The 22,301-nt window shown below is 41.0% G+C and overlaps 1 protein-coding gene across 21 annotated transcripts in view; it reads right to left on the bottom strand.

The window, feature by feature from the left end:
* The window catches only part of LOC118919346 (uncharacterized), a 54,723-nt gene that overhangs the window by 17,239 nt on the left and 15,183 nt on the right, over positions 1 to 22,301 (bottom strand). For 11 of the 21 annotated variants that reach the window (XR_008992823.1, XR_008992824.1, XR_008992822.1 and 8 more), the window contains exons 2-4: positions 3,549 to 3,749; positions 3,049 to 3,190; positions 1,471 to 1,725 (exon numbers count right to left, since the gene is read on the bottom strand). Coding sequence is in view for 16 of the 21 variants with exons in the window: in XM_057489401.1 (XP_057345384.1) it covers positions 1,471 to 1,622 (152 nt within the window). In the remaining 5 variants the exon portion in view is untranslated. Of the gene's footprint in view, positions 1 to 1,470; positions 1,726 to 3,048; positions 3,191 to 3,548; positions 3,816 to 22,301 lie in introns of all 21 variants that reach the window. The other 10 variants (XM_057489391.1, XM_057489395.1, XM_057489392.1 and 7 more) reach the window with 10 other exon arrangements.

Here is a 22,301-nt window from a genome sequence, read left to right as displayed (position 1 = left end):
CCAAATATGCAACCCTAACCAATCACATATGATATTTCACATCTGTTTAGCCTGCCTCCAGTCTCCCCATGCCAACAGCCTTTAGTCTGGGTGTCCCTGAAGACTTCCCTTTTTCCCATTATAAAGCTATCCTTTTCCTCTGTCAGCCTTAGGAGAGTCTCTGCCAAATGCAAATGATGGTGCTGACTCCATTGTTAAGCAAGCTCTGAATAAATGCTCTTTCTTGTTCTCAATTGTCTGGTCTTTGTTCATTTCCACACTTCAAGAAGGAGCAGCTAATATGAGTATCTAGTTGGTGTCCTGACTAAAGAACATTTTCCTAGTCTTTCCAGAAAAAACTAAATTCTTACAAAAAAATAAGATCTATGTTCATTTCTCTTTTTTTCCCTGCATGTTACCTCCATCTGCTAAAACCCTAGAAAGGAGGAAAACGTTACTCATACTTCCTTTCCATAGATGCCAGAGGTATCTAGCATCTAAATGGGACACCATTCATTCACACATTCAGAAAATATTTACTGAACACATGCAACATGCTAGATATTGTTCTAAATTCTGGAGATAAAATGTTGAGCAATAATAGTTTTTGAAATGACAGACATTGTAACTCTCGAGGGAAAATCCCAGGGCAAAATACATCTAAAAACTAAATCAGTCAAAGGGAGAAATAAAGTTAAGAAACTTGTTTATTTCTTACAAACAGTCATCCGGTCTCGTTTGACCAGGCTGCAGCAGAAGAGTGCTTCACCCAACCACTACAGTCCAGATAAACCTTCCTCCACCCTTGTGATTACCTGTCATTACCTACTGATATGTAAATGGCCTACTTCTCTCCACCCCTTGGAAACACCTATTGATATGAAGATGCACGAAAGCCAAGTGAGAGATTCTGGAAATACTGCAATTTTACAGACATTCCACTCCTCCAGAAATCTTGCTTCAAAATCTACATGTTCCACATTTTCCACAATGGCCCCTGGGTGAGAAAACTGGAGCATTATAACTAGACTAATAACATACAATAGGAACAGCAATAAAATCATGATAATCATCAACCCAGACGTTTCAGCTACATTCAAATTCCAAGGCAGATTAAGCCCATAGCTTGCCCAGTCCACAGGCAGTCAGTAGCTGAACAGGTAGAGAGTTCACAGCAACCATCACATGGCAGCTGCCACCAGGGGCTTGGCCCAGGCCACAAGGAATGTAGAAGAAAATAACCTTAAGGGCGGTAAGATACATGTTTTAATGACACCAGCATAGGCAAATCTTGTGCATCAGGTAGGATACATGCAAGAGAGTAGTCCTGTGATAGGGCAGTGGCAGGAATGGGATCTCATCCTGGTCTAGTTTACTAGATGATCACGCCCCCCTGTGGGAGTTACTGATGGGTCAATATATATAGGGCTACAGGAGGTACACGCACTGGCCAGAAAGATAAAGCAAAACTTCCCTGCAAGATGCTCTTACCTCCTGGATGTTTTGGGTACACTACCATGACCTTTGGGGGCCACTCTGCTGTTACTCCAGGAACACACACAAGACCAGCTTCCAGGCCTTTCCCCCAAGGTGCCAGAAGGGCCAGCCATCGCTTGTCCATATGTCAAAATATCCAGGGCCATGTCCACTCAACAGTGTCTCTGGAGATAAATGCAGTAGGGGCTGGCAGCAGGATGTTGCTCTGCTGGCCATATCCTGTCTTCAATAACTCCTCTTTGGTTTGCACTGTTGTATAGGAGAGGCACCAAGGTGTGTTAGCATTTCCACAGGGCTCAAGGCTCCTTTTCAGGGCTTCTCATTCAAATGCCATAGCACTGTCCATAAGTGAACTGACCAGCACCATAGACTATTGGTATCTGACTTCAGGGCAGATTTCAACAAACCACTGTACCTCTCTATCATTCCTGCCCCAGCAGGGTTATACGGTCCATGAAACTTCCACTTTATTCCTAAATGCTACACCCATTCTTGTTATGCATGTCCAGTAAAGTACATGCCTTGATCACTCTCAACCACCTGAGGCAGGCCATAGGCTGCAAAGGGATGCTCTAGGTCCCTCTTGGTGGTTTGCTGATCTACACAATGTGCAACAAAAGCAACCAGTAGGCCAGCAGCTGTATCCATGCAAGTCATGGCATACTGATATCCTTCTGATATGGGCAGAGGCTCAATATAGTCAATCTGCCACCTGATAAGGGGTATCAGCCTCTCTACTATTGTCCTATGTTGCTGAGGGACTTGGTATAAGTCCCTCTTAGAGCACTCAAGGCACTCCTTCCAGGCTCTGCTGACTTCTTCAAAGGTCAACAGCAAGCCCCACTGATGGGCTATAGCCCACATTGTCTCTTGCCCCATGTGCAACAAACACTGATGTTACCATTGAGCTACATCAGATGCAGGCTTTCCTTCTAACAAACGCACCTGGGCCAATGTGTCTGCTTCATCATTCCCTGGGGATGCCAAAGGCAGTCACATGATACACGGTAACAGTCTTAGTCTGACCAGAGTCCCATAGGTCTTGCCACAACTCTTGCCTTCAAAGGGGCTGGTGACCAACCATCCAGTTGGCATGGTACCATGTCGGTAGCCACAGAGTCAAACCCCAATAGACGGCCCAGCTGTCAGTGCAGACAACTATGGGGGAGGGCTCCTGGGTGACCATGAGCCATACTGCTTGCAACTCAGCCCATTGGCTGCTCTTCCCCTCTCCATCCTCCATCCATATTGTCTCAGTCTTAGGAGGGAAAGCCGCAGCCCGCTACTTTGGGGGCTGCCCATGACTGGAACCATCTGTGTACCAAGCATCTTCAGGTATAAGGGCTATTCCATCCTGATAATGACTCTTGGCTACCAATGGCTCAAAAGCAAGTTCTTCCTGCTTTCCACTGGTATACACCACTGGCCCCAGTAAGCATTGGAGTTTTCCACTGTTGTAAATGTTGTAAATATGCACCCCATTTGGCCAGTGTAGGTGTCTATGCCACACCACTCCGTGTCCTTTGGGTCCAGTCTCAACAACTACCCTGTGATGGGATAGGTGGTTATTACCTTGGTCAGAGCTGTTCCAGTGATGGGCCAGCAAGGCTTTGTACACAGCAGCCAGTTGCTTCTCTATCAAGAGGTACCAGACCTCTGCTCCTTTCCATAACTATGACCAGAATCCAGTGGGCTGGCGTGTCCATTCAACCTGCTGCCAAAGACATCATCCATAACCATCCTCCATTACATGAACATCCTGCTCCCAGGGCCTTGATGAGTCCATTACACTCACGGCCTGTATGGCCTTGACTGCTCACTTAGCAGCAGTAAATGCAGCTGCACATGTCTCATCCCAGTCCCACCCGATGCCCTTTCATACAAACCAGTATAAGGGCTTCAGAACTTGTGCCAAGTGTGGGATAAACACTCTCCAGTAGCCTGAAATACCCCAGAACTCTTAAGACTGCCACAGTGGTAGGGGTGGGGAAAGCCTGAACCTGGTCTATGACTCCATCAGGAATAACTAGTTTTACCCAACAAGACAACTCCCAAGAATTTAAGAGACAAACCAGGTCCCTGAACCTTGGTGCTGTTCACAGCCCATCCATTCTTCTGTAGACGTTGCAGCAGTCTAGGAACTACCTCTTCTAAGTGAGAAAGAGAATCAGATGTGAGCACAATATCATCAATGTAGTGATTTGCAGTTTCTTCAATGTAGCCAAGTCCTGGGCTACAAGTCTGTGACAAATGGTGGGACTGTGGAAATATCCCTGTGGAAAGACAGTGAATGTGCACTGCCGGCCTTCCCACATGAAGGCAAACTGTTCTTGACTTTCCTGTGATAGGTCAATAGAGAAGAAAGCATTAGCAAGGTCCAGAACATGATACATCCCCAGTTCATGGCTTAGTGTGTCCATAAGGGCTGCTATTGAGGGCACAGCAGCATGCAAAGGTGGTGTGACTTTATTCAATTCCATATAGTCCACAGTCATACCCCCGGAGCCATTGGGCTTTTTCACTGGCCACATTGGGGAATTAAAAGGACTATGAGTGGGGTTTATGACGCCCACCTTCTCCAACTCCTGTAGAGTCTCTCCAATTTCCTGTGCCTCCCAGGCAATTTATACTGCTTAGTACTTGTCACTCACCTAGGTACAGACAGAGCTATAGGTGGGTGCTTATCACATCCCCTCAGTACTGTCTTTACCACATGTACCCTCAGTCTGAACTCACCTGCAGTGGTCTGTAACCCAGGCCCTGCAGGATATCCACCCCCAGAATATATTAAGGGATGGGAGAATTGTATATGATATACTCCTTTGGGGGTAAATGCCCTATGCCCAATGGGATTTGGGCTTTCTTCACTCTAATTGCCTTACCCCCACAGCCATCTATCACAGCAGGGGTCCCAAGAAAACACTCAGGGTTTCCATAAATCAAAGAATATTCAGCTCCTGTGTCCACAAAAACCAGACACATTGTACATTCACAGGGGACCAATGAATTGCTAATTCTACATGGGGCCTCTGGTCCCCACCATGTCACCCAAGGTACGGGCCTTGACTCTTCCCTCAGTTGACCACAATGCCCAATCGTCATCCTGTGGGGGTGAGGCCCAGGCAGAGCCTGAGCACTGTTCCACAGGAAGTCTTGCAGGGACACAGGCTGGACATGAGGCTTTGCCTCTGGCTTCCATGTCCTGGACCTCAGGACTGAAACCACTGCTCTGGCTTTAATTGGTGCCACAGTTCTAATAGGATCCTATTGTGCTGCCCATAAAGTTTTTCTTTCACTACCCCAGCCTTTTTCAAATCAACCCTACATCTGGGTCCTTGAGACATTCACAGGGCCTTTTGCACCTCTCCTTTCAGTCATAGCCCATACTTCCTTCCATGCTCTTATTGTTTCAACCTCTTCCAGATCTGCTAACATATAAGTAGCCTCACTTATAGGTTGCCCTAGTGGGGGGCAAGAATAATCAGTAGGGACCCAAAGAGAGATGGAGGAGCTGTATGGAGCACCAGATTTCTCATTCCTGCAGTGAACAACTCCTCATCGTGACCCTGGGGGCCCATATTATAGATGTTCCTCTTCATGCCCAGCTCCCATAACACCTGCTGGAGCTCTGCATCCATTTTCCAGCTAGTGGGTAAGTATGGTAAAACACCCTGATTAGGCCAAACTGCCCTGATGCCTGCTGTCAACCAATTCAGGAGCATCCAATTCCCTGAGGTGTGACAGGCATTTTGCAGCCATTGCTGGAGAGAGTTGTCAGGGAAGCCAGTCTATGCATTTCAGAACCTGACATAAAAATGTTCTCCACTCCCTTATCCCAGAGATGGAAGGCAGAGGTTCTGATGGCTTCTGCTGATACCAGACACTCATGTCCACCAGCTTATCCTGAGTATAGGGGGGGAGCACAGAGGGCTCCACAATCTGGGGAGGAGGTGGCTCCTCCCCCTCAGGAACCCACAGTTGTTATATTTTTACTTTCTTAATTACAGCAGGGCAGATCTTTAATAGGGAGAGGCTGGTGCCTCAGGCAATGGCTTCAGCAATAGATTGGTTCTCGGCCCCAGACCCCCATCCTCTCCCCCTCCTCCTGGCTCCTCCACCATCTCCGGAGCTGAAGGCACCGCTCTTTCCTCTCCCTCCCCCATGACCTCCTGCAAAGTTCACTCTCCTGTTGCCTTCCCCCCTCACTGCTGCTAAGGAATCTTCCAGGAGCACAACCCATCCTCTCAATAGCTATCTCTCTCCCTAAAGAGCATCCCATAGGTCATTGCCTGAAGGGGCAAGCTCCCAGATTCTATTTCAGCCAAATGGGACCCGGATCCTACCTCAGCCAATCAGGACCCGGATCCTATTTCACCCAATCGGAGCTTGGTCTCTCTCTCCTCTCCAGTCAGCAAGGAGCTCACCCACCACCCTTAGACCCTGCCAATTGACCAGAGCCATGACCTATCACCCCACCAACTACCCCTAGATCCAGCCGATCAGCCAGAGCCATGACCATCACCCCACCAACTGCCCTAGAACCCCATAAAACCTTTGTGGTATTGAAACTTGCTCTCTCTCTCTGGCACCTAACCACTGCGTTGGCACGGGTGTGAGATTGAGCTCGGGCTAGCTCGAATAAAGGCTCCTTGCTTTTGCATCCATGCTGGCTCCTTGCTGGTCTCCTTGGGATTCGTGACTTCGGGCACAACATTTGGGGGCTCGTCCGGTATCCCGGAGACCCCCAGGACTCCCGACCCAGGGGCCTAGTGCCGGCTGGTGAATGCACTCAGTTATCTGTCTGTCTTTGTCTACCTGTGTCTCACTCTGTCTTTGTCTATCTGTGTCTCACTGTTTTTGTTCACGAACAAGCCTGTATAAGCCTGTAGGAGCTCCAGTCTGTATCTGGGTCGGCATTGACTTAGGCAGATGCACTGGCAGGTCGCCGACCAGGGGTCTTGGGAGACGTCCCTTGCCCCCATCTGGAGGACAAGGTCCTCATCTGTGAGGAAAGTCGGCTGCCACTGCAGTCCAACAAACCCTCAACTTACTTTCAGTTTTGCCTCCGTGGCCACGGCAGATTCTTCTCTGTAGGCACCTATTTGTTGTTTGTCGAGTTTGTCTAGTTTTGTTGACAGAAGATATGGGACAGACGCAGATGACCCCCTTGCCTCATGACAGACCATTTTTCTCAGATGTTAGGGAGAGAGCTCACAATTTGAGCACAGACGTCAGGAAGGGAAAATTTCGTGTTTTCTGCACCTCCGAGAGGCCGTCCTTTAACGTTGGCGGGCTGCCAGAGGGAACCTTATCATTATGTCTCAGTCTGTATGTTTGTGTGTCTAAGCGTGCAAATGAAAATATCTTTCTACCTCTGGATGGTATTAATGAAATTGAAATTGGGCATTCTAAAACTTCCAGAAAATCTGATAAAAAATGTTAAGCATTAATGCTAATTTGGGTTTGCCTGAGGCGTGCATGTCCTTGTAGTTATCAGCTGCCTAAGTTTACCTAAGGTCATTTAAGTCCATGTTATCTGCTAAATCTTTTAAGAATAAAATGCTTAAAGGCTTGGCTCTGTCTAATAATCAGTAAAGGTCTTGTAAGTAATCTAGCATAGCTGTTACGAGTGTGGCAAGTGAACACCTTTTCAGTTGTGTGTTACAGTGTGTATACCTACCTGCAGCCTGAGAATCTTTGTAGTAACCTAAAATCTTAAAGTTTTGCTAAGTTGATATACTTTATGTTTAGTGAGAGATTGTGCTGTAAAGCTCATAGTTACAGAAATTATAAAATGTTCATAAATTTGTCAATCTAAAGAATGCTAGTGTAACAGTTTACAATAGCCTGCTTCTCAGTGTTCACTAGAAATTAAGGTACCTAATGGTTTTATATAATTAAAACTACTTAAAGTAATACAGAAAACATTTCTGCATGCTAAAGAATGGGTCTTTTGATAATAGAAAGTAACTTTGTTCTAAAGTACAGCTGTTTATTTAGAGGGAGAACTCTAAATATAAGAAGAAGGTTGTAGAAAGTTTTGGAAGAATTTAATATGGTCATGCTATATAAAATTAAAGCAAATGAGTCTCGGTATCAAGTACACAGCAAAATTAGAATTTTGTTTTCAGTTAAAAAGACAAAGTTTTCTTAAACTGTTAGTCTGCTCTTAATGATGAAAGATTGCAAAAGGCTTTCTAATTGTTTTATCAAAGAAGTTTCTCATGCTTAAAATCTCAATGAATTGTCTGAAAATGACATCTTAATATTAAAAAGACTAAAAGCTAAAGTTTGCTAACTGTGTAAACTTCTTTATTTGCCTTTGAGGTATTTTGTCATTCTGGTTAAATGGATAAGTATTGCTTCATAGCAACCTATAATACTATTTAAGCAAGTGCCAAATAAACTTTCTTCTGACAACTTCCCAAAATCAAATTCAAAAAGGTACTTTTACCTCTAGTTAACTCTGATATTTTCCAGAGGGCCCCTGGAACATGTCAGAGGAATTTATTTTCTCATTGGAGAAAGTATTTGACTAATTTGGCTTATTTATCTTATATATACTTATCTGCTTAATTACCTGGAAAGCACTGTCAAAGGGAATGATGCTAAACTTTGTTACTGAATGTTTTTTGTTACAGAAATATCTGAATTTCCTTATGTCTACTGTCTTGCAGTAAGCTCTCATCAGATCTTTAACCATTGTCATTTGTAAGTCTTTTGCCATTTATAGTCACTGTTTTATTACTCCTATACTAGTAAAGAACTAGATTTCAGCAGAACAGGTATTGGTTACATAGGATTAAGTGAACTAAGGAAGATAGTTTTGTGACTTTTTGTTTCAGACGTTGCTGATAAAGTGTTTTAAGCTTTTTCTCTTAAGCTGACAACAGTTTCATGAATGACAATACCTTTAAAAGCAGAATTGAAACATTTATCTTTCTCTCTACCTGACCCCTCAAGAATTTAAAAGCTTTCAGTATTTTTATGTTTCATGGCAGTATGTTTATTTGCATAAGTTCAATAAGAACCTGCATTCCTTGTAAGAGGACCAATTAAAAACACTGGTTATACTACCAAGGCTTTTACTAGAATGTCATACCTGAGAGACACATGCATAAACTCAGGTATGGACAGCTTTAAGGAACTAAGATTGACTTTATAAAGCCAACAAAGCCCCTTGGAAGAACTGGCCTGGTACATTGCTTACAGAGTTCCCAGCAGCCTTACCAGGTGAGTAAGGAAGGTCACTTCCTGGCAGGTGCAGGAACCTCAAAAAGAGAGGAATTCACCCAAATCTATAGGTACTGCAGGCAAAACCTGATGGCAAGTCTTGCTTGGCTGTCTGGCCTCAAGAGGCCTTTAAAAGTTCAATCTGAAATTCCTTACAAAAAGTTCCAGCAAGGCATGTTTAGAAGAGCCTATGTAATCAATTGCTCTTCTTGCTGCACTTATGCAAATAATCAAGCCAACTCTTAATTGTTTTCTTAATCTAGCTAATTCTAATAAAAATAAGGGTGATTTTAGAGAAAAGTGTTGTTTCAATAATGCTGTCTTATCTATACTAAATCCTAATATCCAGAATTCTAGTTTCCCCATAATACCTGACTATGATTCTCAATTAGAGTCTTCATATTTCTAGTTCTCATATTCAGCCATGCATTCTTAATCTCATCAAGTTTGTCCTTCCAGAATAGAAAATCCAACTCCAGATGTTGCTACTTAACCTAATAACACAATTTGTTTTATCTTGCCTAGAAGCCACAAAACTGCAAATAGTAATAGAAATGAAACCCAGAATAGAAGCACCAACTTTCTGAGGCCCTCTCAACTGACCAGCGATGGAGACCTAGCTGCACCCTTTACTGCGCCCCCCTTCTTAGCACGAAGCAGCCAGAGCAGTCATGGCCCCTTTTTCCTAGCAGCAGCTAGGGTCTCTATCTGTAGAGGGGAGAATGAGACAGGGACCATAGGCTTAGACAGAATAAGGTGAGAGCCTCTGGAGGAGGCAGGGCAGGATATTTGCAATCAGAGCAATGTAACTACATGCTGGAAACCACCCCCCTACTAAAACTATGTTGAACATTAAGCTCCAGAATCATTCTTCAGTGAGATCAGTTAATGATCCCCAGATAAAGAAGAGTAGCACATGTTTTATTATGCTAATCATTTGTAATCATGTATAAGATTCACTTTAGCATACTAAAAGGCCCAGGCCTATGTGCTGTCTTTCCTCCTTCAGATCTGACTAGGTAATTTTGCAAGCTGAGCAATTGACTTACCATGCAGACCCAGCTGTAGACGGCATAGTAAAAGGAGGATTCTTTAGCAAATAGACAATATCTCAGCCCACCTTAGAGGCTGGGCATGCAGTCTTTTGATGTGCACCCGAACCAAGGCGCCAGTGTCCCAGAGAGAAATCAAGGCAGGAAATTATCTTTAATATTCAAGGACCCCTTGCCATCCTACTCCTTTTACTAACCCTTGGGCCCTGTATCATCAACAGGCTGGTCGAGATTGTCAGAGACCACGTGGGGGCCGTCCAACTGATAGTCCTCCATGCTCAATACAAGCCTCTAGTAATCTTGTTACTCCTGCTTACCTTTAGACCATGTATCCTCAATAAACTGATAACTTTAAAGATAGAATTAATACAGACCAGCTAATGGTGCTAAGACAACAGTATCAGCCTTTATCTCCTTACAACTGCAAAACTTTATTAGACCCATGATTGGGTCCCTTCTTAGGATCCAGAGAAAGGGGGGGAATGAAGGGGCAAGCTCCCAGATTCTATTTCAGCCAATTGGGACCCAGATCCTACCTCAGCCAATCGGGACCCGGATCATATTTCACCCAATCGGAGCTTGGTCTCTCTCTCCTCTCCAGTCAGCAAGGAGCTCACCCACCACCCTTAGACCCTGCCAATTGACCAGAGCCATGACCTATCACCCCACCAACTACCCCTAGATCCAGCCAATCAGCCAGAGCCACGACCATCACCCCACCAACTGCCCTAGAACCCCATAAAACCTTTGTGGTATTGAAACTCGCTCTCTCTCTGGCACCTAGCCACTGTGTTGGCACGGGTGTGAGATTGAGCTCGGGCTAGCTCAAATAAAGGCTCCTTGCTTTTGCATCCGTGTTGGCTCCTTGGTGGTCTCCTTGGGATTCGCGACTTCGGGCACAACATTGCCCAGCTACTCCAAGCAATGCTGAAGTGTGTCTCTCTCCTGCCAAATTCTCTCTCTCCTCAATAACCCTTTCCACTAAGTGGACAAAAAGAGATCCTGCAATGCCAGCTGCTACATGGCCATTCATACCTCTAGGCACTCTTCTATCAGACGAGGGCTAATTCTGCAGCTTCCAGAGTCTCCACCCTTCCCCAGTTCAGGGGAAGGCCCCACCCCTATAGGAGGTGCTACACCCTAGACCAATTCCTAACTAGGGCTCTCCAATTGGAAGCCCCACATTTAGGGGGTTCCTGAGTAAAGCTTCACCCTCTACCACTACAGCCACTGGTGCCTCCCCATCATTCCTAGAAGCAGCTCACCCAAGGGTCACACCCATTTAGACAGATTTTGGGTTCAGAGGTCCTGCTGACTAATGCCAGATGTAACTCTGGGAGGAAATCCTGGGGCAAAATACCTCTAAAACCAAAATCAGTCAAAGGGATAAACAGTTAAGAAACCCATTTATTTCTTATAAGCAGTCATCCTGTCTCTCTCTCTTGACAAGGCTGAAGCAGAAGAGCACTCCACCCAACCTCTCTGGTTCAGATAAACCCTCACAGGCCCTGGCAATTACCTAGTGATATGTAAATGGCTACCTTTCTCCACCCCTTGGAAACACCTGTTGATATGCAGATGCACTAAAGCCAGGTGAGAGATTCTGGAAATACTGCCATTTTACCCACAGGCATTAACTAAATAATCATCCAATGAATGTATACTGTCCAATGGAAGTAAGTTTTGTAAAAGAAGAAGCATCTGTTATGTAGGAGTTTTTAACAAAAGAATATGCATCAGGAAATCGCTCCTATAGAAATGCCATGAACTTTGACCTGAAGGAAGAGTAGAACTTAACTAGGTTTAAAGGGAGAAAAGCTTTCCAGACAGAAAGACATCGCCACAGAGAAGATTCAAGTATCCGAGGATATGATATAGGCCAGCACAGATGGAATGCCCAGAGTGAGATGAAGCTGGAGAGATGGGCACAGGTGAGACCAAACAGGGCCTCAGGGTTATGTTAAGGATTTAAGTCTTAAGAGCATTATAAAGCCCTTGACAGGTTTTAAGCAATGAGGTGATAGGATCAGATTTATTTCTGAAAACTTTACTCCAAAACCACAGAATGACTGGGAATACAAGGAGAAGATGCAGTAGGATAAATTAACTATTGAAATAGTACAGTTAAGAGATGAAAGGAGCTTTGTCTAAGGTGTTAAATGCAGATAAACTGATGAATGTTTAAATTTTTTAAATGTAATAGTTGACAGGCCTTGATTATAGACTAGAGGTGAGGGTATAGAAGATTGTTCTTTGGTTTCTGACTTACTGTAAGTCCAGGGAGAGGAAATACCAGGGCAAAATACCTCTAAAACTAAAAATCAGCAAAGGGAGAAATAAAGTTTAAAACCTTTTAAGCAAAAAATAAAGTTTATTGCTTACAGACTGCAGTCCGGCACCTTCTCTCTTCCCTGCTCCAGCAGAGGCAAAACCGGCCCTCCCCTTCACCTACAAACTTCAGTCTGGGGCCAACAACAATAAAATCATGACAATCCTCAAACCAGAGAATTCAGCCTATGCAGATTAAGTAAATGTACTTTACAGCACAATCTCTCACTAAGCACAAAATATGTTTCTATACTTGTTTACTCATTCCTATCAACCATGCTAGATTGCTCACAAAACTTTACCAAACATTAGACAAAGTCAAGCCTCTCTTTAAGCATTTTTTTTCTTGACAACAGCAACACAATCATAATTCTCAAGCCAGAGAATTCAGCTAGGTTCAAAGTCCCATGCAGACTTAGTCCAAAGCTTGTCCATTCCAGCCATTATGCAGCAGCTGCAGCCAGGGGGCGCATCCAGGACACAAGGACTGCAGAAGCAAATAACTGTGATTTTGGGGAGCCACTTTGCTGTTATTCCAGGACTACACAGGAGGCCAGCTTCCAGGCCTTTTCCCCAAGGTGCCAGGAGAGTGAGCCATTGCCAGTCCATGTGTTGAAATGTCCAGGGCCATATCCATTTTACTCCTAATTGCTGCACCCATCCTTGCAATGCATGTTCAACAAAGTGGGTGCCTTGATCACTCTCAAACACCTGTGACCGACCATAGGCTGCAAATAGACACTCTAGGCCCCTCTTGGTGGTTTGCTGATCTGCACAACATGCAGGGCACTCCTTCCAGGCTTGGCTGGTCAATGGCAAGCCCCACCAATGGGCTACAGCCCACATTGGCTTTTGCCCCACGTGCAACAAATGCTGGTGTAGCCATTGGGCCACGTCAGAGGAAGGCTTTCCTTCTAGCCTGTGTACCTGGGCCAGTGCATCTGCTTCATTATTCCCTGGGGATGCCAAAGGCAAATGGCCAATCACATGATTTATGGTAGGTGTCTGTGCCACACCACTCCGTGGCCTTTGGGTCCAGTCTCTCACCCACCCCGCGATGGGATTGGTGGTTACCTTGGTTGGAGCTGTTCCAGCAATGGACTCCATAGCCAGCAAGGCATGGTACACAGCAGCCAGTTATAAGGTGACCCGGACCTCTGCTCTTTCCACAGTTGTGACCAGGCTCTGACTGGCAGCAGCAACAGCAGCAGTGGTAGAAGCAGTAGCCTTATGCTTGGGCCACGGGCTGGGGTCGGTGCAGCCAGCAGCAGTGGTGGTGCCTCCATAACCACACAAGTGTAGACACACGTCCCTTGGCATGAGCGCCACTTCTCCCCATCATTTCTAGGGGTGGCCCTCCCAAAGGTCGCACCCATTATGATAGATGTCGGGTTCAGAGGTATCCTACCAACTGCTCCAGATGTAAGTCCAGGGAGAGGAAATCCCAGGGCAAAATACCTCTAAAAACCACAACCAGTCAAAGGGAGAAATAAAGTTTAAAATCTGTTTATTGCTTTAAAACTACAGTCCAGGGTCTTCTCTCTTTCCTGCTCCAGCAGAAGCAAAACCAGCCCTACCCCTCCCTAGGACAGGTAGGAGATCTAATTGTTAAACCTCTTAAAATTTCGTCTTTATGGTGTGTGAGGATATTCAAGTAAAGAAGGTTTTCCAAGTAGAAAATTAACTCTTTTTTCAAATGTTTCTGACAGATGATGTGAGATGAGGATTGAAAACTTCTCTGCTCTTTGAATGATCTCAGTCCATCCACATATTTAATTCAGATTTCCTTTATCGTTGCCAAATGTCCTTGGGCTGCCCCAGGGTCCCGTCCAGGAGCCCACACTTCCTTAGCTGTCAGGCCTCCTTAGGCCCCTCCTGGCCGTCACAGTTTCCCAGACCTTCCTTGGTCTTGATGACCTTGAGAGTTCTGAGGAGGACTAGTCAGGCATTTTATAGAAAATCCCTCAGTTGGGATTCACTTGATGTTTTCCTGGTAATTTGACTGGGGCTATGAGTTTTGGGGGAGGAAGGCCACAAAATTAAAGTGCCATTCTCATCACATCACATCCAGGGCACAAATTATACACATGTCTGTACTGTGGATGTTAACCTTGATCAACTGACCGAGGTGAAGTTTGTCAGGTTTCTCCACTATAAAGTTACTCTCGACCCCCTTTAACATACTTCACTTCTTTGAAAGAAGTCACCATGCACAGCCCACACATAAGGCATGGGGAGTGAGGCTTCTGCTCCTGGAAGGGGCAGTATCTACATAAATTATTTAGAATTACTTTGTCTATTCTCCCCCATTTATTTGCCAATTTGATAATTTCTTTATATCATTGTAGATACATAGATATTTATTTTATACTTTGGGTTATACTTTAATGCTGCTGCATTTATTTTTTGCTCACTCGTTCCGGTATTGGCCACTGTGAGCTTATTCAGTTGGTTCCTGTGTCCCTTTGACATACTCCCATCATTGTGGATTTATTTTCCTGAATACTTCCTTACTTCCTGGCACTACAGGATGCTTCAGGCTTATCTTGTATATTCCCCAAGCTAATTTTTCCTCCCACACTTTCACAACACTGATATTCTATTTTGATGTAATACTATATCCCAGCAGACTTCAAACAACTTACTGAAACAAGGCATTCATTCAAATTCCCAAGAAAATTTTAGTTTCACATCTGGTAACTAATAGGATAAATGAGAAACAACAAAACAGCAACAAAAATCACAAACATTTTCCAAAGATGTGTCAAGAATTTTGCAAGGATCCAGAAGATACGAGAAACAGGAAACATCCTTTCTAAAACACGGATCCTCGAATTTCTCTGTTTCCACATGGTTGTCTGGTGATCTTGGCAGACCTTTCTGACAACAACAATTTAAAATGCTGAGTAATTTTTAAAGTTTCTTTTTAAATGCATCCATAATTTGTCAATGAATCAAGACATTTTCAGACTTCAAACTAAGAGACAGAAGGAACCCAGAGCTCTTTCTAAGAGCAAAGAACAGTTCACATTTGGAAGGCTGACCCCAGGTTAACTTGAGATTCAGTTTTCAAGGCTCACCAAGCTATAAAAGGCAAGACATAAGGGCCAAAGGCATCATACACAAAGCTCACGCCATACATAACACACCACAGATGTAGCTCACACCATACACACCACAGACATAGCTCACACCATATATAACACACCATAGACATAGCTTATGTCTGAAAGGCATCATCTGTGTTATGGTGAGCTATAAAAAAACACATCCTTCTCCTGTTCCCCAAGGAACAGCAGGGAAATTGTCCCAGATATTGGTGCTGGGAAAGGAGAAAAAAAGAATTCCCTTGAAAATGTATAACCGTAAACTTGTCTTACATGGGTTGTAGCCCAAATTCACTCTAGCTTGAAGATATGAAGCACCTCAAATCCAGAGTTCAGTTTTAAGTGATTCCAAGCTGGTAGTGTGCCCAGTTGACTAACAGAACAAAAATCATCCCTGGAGAAATCCACCTTCAAAATAGGCCTCAAAGAATTTACTCAGATGAAATGCCAAGGAATTGGAATTCATGATTTAATAAACTTTCTAAGAGGTACAAGGAAATAAGGTACCATGAACAAACCCAAAATCCATGAGCTGTTAGTATGATCAAGTAAATCATAAAGTATGTTCTACATACTGAACAAAATTAAGTGCGAGGTTTTAAAAAGATGAATGAAGAGAGACTTTTTAAATGCTCAAACAAGTTTTTAAAAAGCAGAACTTCATGAAAGTAAACCTCTAATTATTAGAATTAAAATTCAGTGGAAAAGTTCAATGGAGCTTCAGTAGAGCTAAAGAATTAATGGTCAGAAAGACAGATCTAAAAAATGTATATAATGCAGCACAGAATGACAGAACAGAAGAGAAGTAAAAGCTAGGGAAGACAGAAGATGTTCAGACAGTTCCCAAAGGGAAGGGAATGGAAACAGAGACAAGCTACATTTGAATGGATGGTAACTGAGAGTTTTCCACAGTTGATCTTATCCAGTCTTCTTATCCAAGAGGCCTAAAAGTCTAAAAGTCCAAACAGGATGAACCCTACACCCTAGTCACACCACGATGAAAGTACGTAATAGCAAAGGCACAAAAAAAAGTGTGAAATAGCCAGAGAGAAAAGTCTACTCACCTAAAATGAAACAACAATTAATCTATGAAATGACTTCTCAAAAGCAACAGAAGGAAAAAGATAGTAGAATTGTATATTCAGTATATTAAGGGGAAAAAGTATACACCTGGAGTTGTATACTCAACAAAATATATTTCAGGAAATATATAAAAACATTTTCAGAAAATATAAATTAAAAGGGTTTGCCACCAACAGACACTCAATAGGGGATTTTTAAAAGATGAACCTTAGACAGAAAGAAAGTAATTGGAAATGTGTAAGTACTTGGATAAATCATCAAGTGTTGAATAATAGCATCATGAGAGGATGGGACCTAAATACATGCCACCAAAAGCATATAAATCTGCAGCCAGGCAACTAGAGTCCCAGTGCTCTCAGGGGCCTGGGAGTGCCCAGATATGCAGAAAGATATTGATCAAATGCAGATTTGATAAGTTAGGCATGCATGCTAAAATGATTAACCAATCAGAACACCAATGTTGCATTTAACTTCTCAACAAATATCTAAGACATGGAATAAAAGAAAATATTCCATCAATCCAAAAGAAAGTTAGAAAAAGTTACAAAAGAAACAGAAACAATGGGAGAAAAGAAAGTACAAAATAAGATGCTAGTATTAATCCAAATTTGTCAGGAATAACAATAAGTGCAAAAAAGCTGATTATTCTAGCCAATTCTTTGTTTAAAGATTCAATATATAATAACATTAAGGATATAAATTTCCTAGGCATAAATGTAGCGAAGTATGTATATAAGAGTGCTATAGAGAGATTCATAAAGTTTCACTCAAATACATTAAATAAGACTAAATGGAGAGATATGCCTTGTTCATGGAAATAAATTGAGAGAATATATATGTGTGTGTGTGTGTGTGTGTGTGTATACACATTCACATAAATTTAATACATGTGTGTTTATATATATATATTTCTGTATATATATTGGGAAAAATAAGTATGGAACACTATCAGCAGCTAAAATCCACTGTTTTTAATTCCATACAACATACAACACCATTCATGAATCTCAGGACATAGGTTGAATGAAGAACACAATGTTCAGATTTGCAATATGTTGGCTAGAGATACAAACCTATGTTGAAGTACATAAAGAAAAGTGAGAGAAAAGTGAAGGAAAACCAAGAGGAAGACTTTAGGATGGTGATTACCCTCTGAAAGGGGATGGAAATAGATGGGAAGGGTGCCCAGGAGACCTGGAAGGAAATGGCAATGAGTCCATACCTTGATCTGGGTGAGAGCACACAAAGATTCAATGTATCTTCCCCCGCAACCCCACATATATTTTATTGATATTCTTTTTGCTTCTCAATTGTTTTTTTAACAATAAAACAATTGCCTAAACACACACACCAGTCCTGCTAAAGACCAGCCACCCCATTGCATCTGTCACCTCCTCCAGCTCCTGAGGTGCAACGTGACCAGGGTTTATCACCAAAATCTAGATCAGTAGGTGAAAGCTGTGACGGAACACCAGCTTTTGTAATCCACTGTTTCTGTTACGCTTGCTGTTGTTTACAGTAATGTTTTATCAAAATCATATTTCCTAACTTACTCAGAAAATAGCATCCTTTTTTAAATAGCAGTTTCATCCAGAGGCCTATTTCGGTAATGCACACTGTATTCTTTGTTCTCCCATTAGTACATTTTTAAAGTACATTCTAATACCCGGTAGAATAGGGGGCATCCTTATCAGTCTTAGGTCTTCCTGCCTATTAATACTTCCTGATGATCTTCAAAATCTTAATAAGTATAATAATTATTATTTGTATTGATTACATTAAAGTTATAAAATAATTTATAAGTAACATATTTGTAATGTTTCTGACAAGAATAAAGAAATCTCTTCACATATTATTTTTTCATGTCATTTCATTCCATAAAGTTTATTAACTTATTCTGTACAATCTCCATAATGACCTTAGAAGTTTCTTTAATGTATTTTCCATGTTTTTGATACTTAGAATGTCATATCTTTTTATATCTTCTAACGGTTGTTTTTGCAATATAAGAAATATTATTTGTTTTAATTTATGTCTGATCATTTTACATAAGTTCTTATTAATTCTTAGAGTTCTTGTTGATTTTGTTTTTGCCAAGTATATAATCATATGGTCTGAAACAAAGATGTAATCACCTTTCCAGTTATAGTATTTCATTTACTTTTCCATATCTGATTTCATTGGTCAGGTATTTAGGAAAAAACTAAATAATAATAATAATGATCATGAATATCAAATTCTTCATGCTAACAGGAATGTCTCTACTATTTCTCCATTAAATGTGGTGGTGTAACCTGCTGGAAATATCCTACTTTTCCAACATTTTTTTTACATTTACATTTTTACATCCAGGAATGGATATTAAATGGTATCAAATGGATATTAAGTGATATAAAATTATCTCATAGATATCTTTATCAGACCTATTGGTGGGATGCATTAATAATTTTTTTAATGTTAGACCAACTGTGTATGCCTAGGGAAAAACTTGATGGGTTGGAGTGACTGATTCTTTAATTTATAAAGTTTAAATTTGCCACTCTTTAGGTAACTAAAAGATAAATTGATCTATGATTTTCTTTTTGAAACTATACTTGTCAAATTTTGTTATCAGGATTTTGCTAGCATAACAAAATTAAAAAGACAGCTCTAATTCTTTTATATTTGTTGTAATAGATCAAAGAATACAAAAATTATTTTCTTCAATGGTTTAAAATAAAAACACACTATCAGTTTTTAAAATATTTTTTTAAAACCTGATATTTTTTTGAGGTAGTTCTCTAATTAGAATTTTCTTTAATAGTTGATAGGCTATTCTAATATTCTACTTCTGTAATCATTTAGTGTTCTAGAAAAGAGCACTTATGAAGATTTTCAAATTCCTAAGTATATCAAAGAAGTAGTCGTAGTATATTCTTATTACTTTTATTTTGCAAATATCTGTTATTGTCCCTTATTCCTTGGTTATATTTGTCATATGTGTTTCTATGTTATTTATGGCTTGTTTGTCTATCTCAATTTTCAAAAAATAATACCTGGGCTTTTTTAATAGTCAGCCAGTACGGAAATCAGTTCCCCTAAATTTTCTTATCAGGAAATATTTTTTTGTGCCTGGACAGTTAAGAGCTCAGGATGGTAAATATGATGGGAAGTCTTAAGTGCTTAACTGGTATAACTTGTTATTAACCTAAATTTACAAACAGCTATTACCTATACTCTAGCTTTAATCTCTGACAACTAATACACTGCTGTTTATAAACAACATATCCATTAAACTTACAACAACCTAGAGGCCAACTGAACTGTCAGATCTCATAAACCCACATTTTGGATTGTTGAAAAGATAAGCAATAGCTGGAAACACTGATATTAAAGTAGCAAGTGGGAATTTAGGTATAATCTTAAAACAATCAAAGTTCTTCAAGTATACCAAGTATACAACATGTCAGGTTTTAAATTATTGTTCTGTCCCAAATTTCTCTGAAAGAGGCCACAGGCAGCACAGGGCTAGCAAGCACAAATATTTTATAAATATTTGAGTGCTTACTATATGCCAGGCATTTCACTAAGCACTATTTAGCAACAACAAAATCTCTATGAGAAAGGCATACTATTATTAGAGACGAGGAGATCAAGGGTTAGGTTAATCAATTTATCCAGGGTCAGAAAGTTCTAAGTGACAGAATTTGGATTTGAACTCAAATTTATCTTTCAATAATATTCGTTGACTACCTACTGTGTGCCAAGACTTGTGCTAGGTATGGGGGATCCAGAGAGAAATAAGACAGGCAAGGTTCCTATTTTTGTTCTAGCAGAGGGAAACATATTAATAACATTACATACAATAAAAATATTTACATGTATTTATACACACATAAAATTATTCCAGAAAATGAAAGAACTGTGAATATCTATCTCATACATATTCATTTAAAATGCAGGGAGTGAACAGGAATCAAGTCCTTGAGTAAACTAACCCTTCTAAAGAATTCAAAGGAACAGAGCTACTGAGAGCAGAGGTTTTATTGCTTAAAAAGGAAACTGAAAATATTTAAGGTAGAACTATTAGTTTAAATAATCACCTTGAAATGGTTAACATTTTTGGCAAAGAAAAAAGAAACAGATACCAGGATGGCCTCCTAAAACTCTAGGCTCAAGGCCTGACGTAGCTTAGCAAATGTTCAACAGCCTACTGCTCCTCTGGTGCAACTTTGCCCTGCCCCTCCTTACTCCGTGTCTCTACACCCCATTCACCACTTCTTAATGTTCATCCAAGAGGTGAGGGGCACAAAGATGATTCCGGCAGGCTTTCCTGGCAGGGTGAGGGTGGAAAAGTAATTTACCTATTGATGTCAAGGAAAGTCAGGAGTTCGGAATGATTCTGGTAAGAACTTCAGGAATGTTAAGGTTTTCATCTGAGGCTCAGAATTTGGGGCTAAACTTCCTCAATCCACAATGAAGTCCTATTTCTTGCCAGTTATCCAAGTTCTTTCCCCTGTCAATCAACATCACTTTGGTTGAATGCAAGCCATGTGAATTTCATCAGGACCTCTATGTTAAACAGAACCTCAGGGAAACTGTTCTGTTTGGGTTTAGAACTTATACATGATATGCTCTTGTAAAGAGTAACCCTATTATAGAGTAGTGTATAAGGGAAATTTGCTTTATGAGCTCTAGGTCTTCCATTGTTAAAAGTGAAATGATGCAACTGCAGTAATAAACTTGACATTTAATGTGAAAACAATTTCTGACTGTGATGCTCCTTACCACAGACAGAAGCTACTGGTGGCACAGTCTAGCAAGAAGGGTGTGTTTGACCTCCCCCTCAAAGTAGCTTAATTTCTAGTGAGAAGTTATTGAGTTTCACCATATTTGGTTTTGAGGTTCTTTCCTTAAGGTATGGAGTATCTTTCAGCAGCTCAGAATCCCAGGGAACACTTCCCAAGAGAGGGCCCTCATTATGCCTTTCAGGAGTCTTTGCCTAATCCTGAGGTGATACCTGCTTCCTAATTTGTAAGAATCATTAGTCTGTCTAGATAAAGCAAGGCTGATCAACAAATTTTAGTATACACATATACGTTTATTTATTCACTAGTTCCCTATTTTCAAAACTGATTTAAGGCAGCTTAAATTTTAAAAAATACAGAAACCATATGATGCCAGCCACAGTATCCTTCCAGGGCATTTTTTATTCAATGGGACTTGACTTCACAGAATGAGCAGTTTCCTTTTTTCTGGATGACATCACATTTTTTCTTAAATTCCATTTATTTATTTAATTCATTAAATGTATATTTCTTCAATATCTTTCAGAAATAAACAATAAGATGTCATACAATGCCAAGTCTGTTCTCCTGCACCTAGTTCCCTTTTCCTATTCTCTACCCATCCTAACAGGAGTCACTCTTAGGAACTTTCTTATGTATCCTTTCTTACATTCCTTATGCCAATTCAATGTACATGTAAATTACATACATTTTTATGTACATATGCATACATACACATACATATACATACATACATGAAATCTTTTTTACACTTTGCACCCATGTCTTGCCTTTTATTCACATAAGTACCTTGGAGGTCTTCCTTCAGTACATAAGAGAGTGACATCATTCTTTTTTAAGTTGAGTAGTATCTCATTATATGGGTGTACATTAATTTATTGAACTAATTTTTAAATGGACATTCGGCCACCAGGTCAATTTGCATAACTTTTATGTTTTATATTTCATGTATTTTATATAATTGATGCATGTATAATTTTGATACTTATTGATCAGTTTACCAATTGGTAAATTATTGTGAGTATGCCTGTTTCTCCACAGCCTCATCAAAAAAGTATCTATTTTCTATTGGATTGCTGGTCTTCGTCTTTTTCTTGATGTTTTCTAGGAACTTTTGACATATTAGGGAGATAAGCTTATTTTTCTGTGATAAGAACTGTATGTTTTTTCCTATTATGTTTTTTATCTTTTAATTTTGCTTAAGGAGTTGTTTTGAAACCTTTCTGTTTCTTTTG

This window comes from Manis pentadactyla, chromosome 12 (genome assembly GCF_030020395.1).
Source record: "Manis pentadactyla isolate mManPen7 chromosome 12, mManPen7.hap1, whole genome shotgun sequence".
NCBI classification, from domain to species: Eukaryota; Metazoa; Chordata; class Mammalia; order Pholidota; family Manidae; genus Manis; species Manis pentadactyla.
This window is presented reverse-complemented; position numbering and strand designations above follow the sequence as displayed.